The following is a 6,056-nucleotide window of genomic DNA, read 5'->3' as shown; positions in this document are numbered from 1 at the left end:
TGGGCCATGCCCCCCCCCCCCCACACACACACACACACATATATAGGTAAAATGGAATTGCATGATGGTGTTTTTCTAAGAAAACTTGTGCTGCCACAACAGCCCCTTTATTTTTGTGATTTTGGCATGTCCATGTAACACACACCTGTCCATGCTCCGAGATCAGTGTCCAACGCCGCCTACTCCTGCGGCGTCACGCTGCTCCTCCTCCCTCTACCCAGCTGTCAGTTTAATGCTGTGGTATTTGAAATGCTCAGCCTCTGGGAAATGTCGTGGACACTGAGCATTTCCCCCCATATAGCCAAACCACTCTTCAGCTTGAAAAGCTTCCCAGACTCCTGCACGCCTGCAAATTCACCCTCCTGGACTGCAAGTCTTTGTTTAGCCAGCTCCTTGTGATCCAACCTGCTCAAAAAGTGAGGTTGATCCCAACCAGCTATGCTGGAACTGTGGCATTACTCTAAAAGCTCGCCATCCCGGACCTGCTAGTACTCTGAGACTGTACCTCCCTGCAGGACTCGTGGCATCTTTCAGTTTAACCCCCGGCCTCCTGAACCCTTGTCAGCGGAATGCTCAATCCCTGATACTGGACTGATTGATTCCATCAACGCAGCTAACTTCAAGTATCACTTCATGTAAATGTACTATACACTGTTGCAAGATTATCACATGCATGCTGATAACATCTATGGCGGGGGTTGCTGATAAAGACTTGTCAATTATATGTTTTCACACTCCACTTAACGTTGTGCTCCACCACTCTTGATAATTAATGGTCCTGTATGATGTAACACAGATTTGACCATGCAAGAGCTATTGGAGTTAACCCTCTCCTGAGAGGGTTATGAAGTAATACAACTCACTTCTTTAGATCATGGACTATTCCTTAGTCAAATGTTGAATGACTACTGTATGGAGTAATACAGGCATCCTACTTACCTTTATTTGAAGCATTAGAGGAATACGTTTCCCCTTACATGCTTTGCGTTCTGCCCCTGTTAAACCTAAAACGAACTTCCACTGAACTTAGGATCACTTTGAGTAAATTAATCTCACCTTCAAGAGTATATTCTTCCACAGTTGAGATCCATACCAGGTAAAGACTCAATAGCTTACTTATATGTGTTACAGTTCCTCTGTTTCCCCTCCGGTTTGGTGCTAGTTGGTACAGTCTTTAGCTAGACACTCCGTTTCCCACCCTACATTTAGAGTCACTTTACCACTGCAGAGAAAGGGCTTAGGAAAGCAATTGTCTTCTTACACTACAAAAGACTATACAAAAACTGCATTGCGCATCTGGTCATTAAAACTACGCTTTAACTAGGATTCAGCATCTGTGTCTTTTTGAATGGTTAGGCTGCCTATGGATTCTGCCAACAAGGCAGAGTCAACAAGCTGCCATGCTGTCCACACAGAATTGGGCTAGGAAGTATGTCATTGCATATATCAGCATTTAAAACAGAACAAAGCTCATGTCTGAATATAGTTTTGGGCATGATTTATATTTAGCATGTCAATGCATGACTTGCACATATAATGCAATTGCAATGTAGTGCTTGATACATCAGGAAGGTTGGATTCTTCATTTGGTCACCTCACCAAGGTATATTAGATAGCATTCCAGCTCCAGGTTATACCATCCACTTCTTTAACAAATATTGAAATATTAATTTACACTTAACAGTATGTAAGTAATAAAGAGTTTTAGTTTTTTAGTTTAGCTTTTTAGTTTATTGTCATTCATTATAGCTGTAGTTCTATTTGCATAACATAGTCCCAAACTTTTTACTCTTTAATACATTTCAAAGTCACTTCCACAGAAGATACATAATGTCCTTGTGCATTTATCCACTTCACTCTGCATACATTGGAATAGTGGTTGCTAACCTGGGGTAGGTGGGCACCTACCCTTGAATGCTCTTTTTGCCACTGCCACCACTAATTGGATCAGGAGAAGGGAGTGGCGGTCAGATCTTTGAGCAGGCTTGGGCAAACTGAGGCGAACTGGGTTTGCACAAAGCCCAGCCTCATCTCTATTAATGAGTGATAAATAATATTGCAGAGGTAACTATAATGTAGAAATGTATTACCTAACATACAGCCCTGCAGTGTAGAAGTCCCATTAGGTTATACAACTGTTTCACATTTTGTTTTTAATAACCTTCTACAGGAAAGGAAGACCAGTTGAAGATAGATACCTATATTCTGAGTGAATTTGTAGCAATTATTGGTTTACATTTAGCCATAATATACAGTATGGTGAAGACAGGTGCTATACAAAACTGAGATTGATTAATTTTTTCTGCAGGATAGGGTATAGGTGTCACCATTGTTTTCACTTAACCTTCTCATTCAGAACCCAAATGAATTGGCTTTGTTTACACTTATGTAAATTCATAAGAAGTCCCATTGGTTAGGCTATGGTTAGAACCATGCACAATAGTACATGAATGCACCTTTGTTTACACAGAAAATATTTTTTGTATTTTGTTATTGTGTTAAAAAAACATTGAAAAATAAAATACACCAATACAAAACTGCACTGTCTCTTTTAGGGCCCGTTTACACCATAGCATTGTACACACTATCACACAGCATCAATTAGTATTGTGGCTCCCATTTTTTGGTTATGCAAGAAGAGAGCAGGAGATCCACCAGGAGCTCAGCACATCCCCACCAAGCTGACCTTAGTAAATCAACCCCTTTGGCAGTAACATAACCCCTTAGTTTGCTTTGCACATATGGTTTTGTCCTCAGACCTATTTGCATGTTTCCACACAGAGCCACAGATATACATGGTTGTAATGATATTCAAATTATGAGATCTTATGTTGTATTTGGAAAACTCTCATACAATATATAAGCAGAGAAAATGTTTTACAGATAATCTCCTGACTGTATACAGTAGATAAACACAGAGACAATGAAGACTTTATTTAGCTTTCTTATATTACTAACATATTTTTCAGGTGAGTCCTATAGTGACAACATTTTCTGCTGTTATTTTCTAAAGAATTTTCAAATGGTAGTTATCACTTTGTGTCATATTTTTCAGATGTCCAGTCTTCAGCACAACTTACCCAGTCTGATCCAGTGGCGATAAAACCGGGAAATTCCCACACACTGACCTGTAAAGCTTCTGGATTCAACTTTGCTGGCTTTTGGATGGCTTGGGTCAGGCAGCTTCCTAATGGACAACTGCAATGGTTGTGTGAGATTCACCCTGATAGTAGCACCAAAAACTATATTGATTCTATTAAAGGAAGATTCACAGTCTCCAGAGATAACAATAATAACATGCTAAATCTGAAAATGGACAACATGAAAACTGAAGACACTGCCGTGTATTACTGTGCAAGAGACACACTGACTGGAAATATATCTTCCGTTTCACAAAAACTAACAGCTGCCTTTCATATTCTATCAGTAGATGGCAGCACAAATTTAAAATTGTAATTGATTTGTAATGTCATGTTGTTATTTGTAAAGCAACTTTGTAATTTTACTCATTTATTTATATGGTTATTTATATTCTAAATATACTGTCTTGCAAAAGAAAAGGAAAATAATGATACTACCTGGTTAAAAATAAATAAATCTGTATAATGGTAAAGAGAACATGTCAAACACTTATCCTTCACCAAAATATGAACAAAAAGTCAAATTGAATTGCTGACACAAGTTTAACTCCTTGCCGTCCGCCCGTTGTAAATACAGTAATGGACGGACGGCAAGTGCCTTCCAGCGGGTAGACGTACATGTACGTCTTTTATTTTTCTGCTGGGGAGCGCACGCAAGCAGCATCCCGCAAAAGTTTTAAACAGCTGGTAGCGGCTGTTCCATACATGTGTTCAGGCAGCTCTACAGTGACTGCTTACATGCAAAATGGAGGAGAGATCAGCATTCTCCCACATGCTGATATCTCCTATGATCTCTGATGGTGGAAGTGATGTGTATTACATCACTTCTGCCTTCAGCTGTCATTTCTCTGGCTGCTATAGTCAGAGAAGAAGTTGCTGCAGCAGATCTCTGCTTCATCAGCTTCTTTGGGGGTCCATAGGTGACATTAGGGGTCTTAGAGACCCCTGATGTCTTCATAAAAGGTACCTGTCATTGCATTGGATATTTGCTATCACATAGGGGGCTTGATTGCTCCTTATGGGTTAGCAATAAAGTTAAGTGTACAAAAAAGTTTTAAAAAATATTAAAGTCGCATATTAGAAAAAAGTAAAAACACACAAAAAAATTCAGTCCCCTGCCCCCATGTGCGCGCACATATAAACATAAATATGTGTCGGGTGCACCTATGTGTGAAAACAATGATTACACCACACATGGTACATATCACCATGGAAATCAGAGTGCGAGCAATAATTCTAGGGCCCTCACTCACTGTTAACACTACACTGATGAGCGGTAAAAGCTTTTAAAGTGTCCCCTATGGCCAATTTTATGTATGGTAGTTTTTTGGAATTTTGCAGGCGCGCAATTTTAAAGCTTGACATGTTTGGTGTCTATTCACCCGTTGTTATATAGAAAACATTACTAGCACACGTTACTAGCACACCTATGACTAGTGTCAACAATCCATCTTCTTTATTGAGGCAGACTGTCAAATAAAAATGTTTTGTGGACACACAGGGTCCTCTTCATCAGGTTTTAATTAAACCCTGATGAAGGGCGTGACCCCAAAACTTTGTTATTTGACAGTCTGCCTCAATAAAGAAGATGGATTGTGACATAATCATAGGTGTGCTGGTAACAGGTTCTTTATATCTGGAGATACACAGCGCCATCCGTGGTTACTGCAGCACCCTCCTTTGTACATAGGGGTTCCGGTAAGGAGTGCAGCAGTTCCTCTCTAATAGTTACCCAACGTGACCCCTTCTTTTATACTTGACCAAAAACTTGGGTAATAATAAGTGTTTTATAACAAAATTTTCTGTATTTTCCTTATACAGTAAAAAATAAAAAATCCAGTGGTGATTAAAATCACCGAAAGGAAGCTTTATGTGTCCCCAAAAAAATTACATACCATTCATTTCAGTAAAGGTTTGCACAACTGAATAACTGTCAGTGAAAATATTGCAGCGCTGAATACTGAAAAATGGCCTGGACAGAAACGGGATTTAACACCCCTGTCTTCAAGTGGAGAAGTATTGGGAGAGTGAAATATACTCTTCCCAATTCTGCACTGCAACTGTCACACACCGGCTCTTTATACAGAGAGCTGAGAGATCTTTGTACCCACTGGTCGCTCATGGCTTCTCCCTGTCAGTTACTGCTCCCCGCAGTGATTCCCACCACCCCCTCTGTTTCTCCAGTACTCATTGGAGGGACAGACAGTGGAGGGGGTGGGCACAGCTGGTTGTGGCTCTAGAGAGGCAGAGCCAGCTGTCAATCAGGAAGCTGTGTGGATCCTAACAATATTGTCATGATCCTTTCCGACTGCTTCATGGCTCTGCGCTGTCAGCAGATAGCATGCAGTAACCAGCTATAAGCTGGGTTTGGGTCACTGTGTACATTAGTAATTTTTTTCCTGTGACCCAAAAATAATTAAAGCCAAAAATAATTTGATTTTACTTCTCTTTTAAAATTAAAACTAGCTCCCATGCTCCAACCCGTTAAGGTCCCCTTGTGTGAACAAGGTAAGAATAAAAAAAATAGCAGAAAATACAAAGCTTTTAGGCTGGTCACAAGGCACTGCGGGGTCTTCTTTCTTTGCTTCTTTTCTGGGCTGGGTGGTCCCTTCTGATACAGAGATTGGTGTCCTCACATCAGCACCATGATCTGCATTAGTACGCCGTGAATAGTTGTAAAGGGCTGCAGTGAATAGCTGAAGAGGCTTCGACTGCCTTCACTTTGGCTTTGTTATTCATTCGGCTGTCTTTGGCAGCTTAGTGAATAACCCCCTTTATGTTTTATTGACTGCACTCTGCTGAAATCCAAAGCAATTCACTTTTTGATTTGTTGTTGTATTATTTGTCTCTGTTCTGTAACATCTTTTCTGTCTATTTTGCTGCACCTTTTTATTATTAAAAACAATCCTTTAAAAT

General features: G+C 40.1%; 1 gene segment (V, D, J or C); it reads left to right on the top strand.

Moving 5' to 3' along the window:
- The first annotated feature begins 2,911 nt into the window (after window positions 1–2,911).
- LOC108802512 lies at window positions 2,912–3,456 on the top strand. The segment is given in 2 exon segments: window positions 2,912–2,969; window positions 3,056–3,456. Coding segments are annotated over 2 exon segments (447 nt in total).
- The last annotated feature ends 2,600 nt before the right edge of the window (window positions 3,457–6,056 follow it).

The sequence above is a fragment of the Nanorana parkeri genome, unplaced genomic scaffold (assembly GCF_000935625.1).
Source record: "Nanorana parkeri isolate BGI_ZX_2015 unplaced genomic scaffold, ASM93562v1 scaffold2909, whole genome shotgun sequence".
NCBI lineage: Eukaryota > Metazoa > Chordata > Amphibia > Anura > Dicroglossidae > Nanorana > Nanorana parkeri.
Note: the sequence above shows the minus strand (reverse complement) of the source record. Positions and strands in the feature narration are given on the sequence as shown.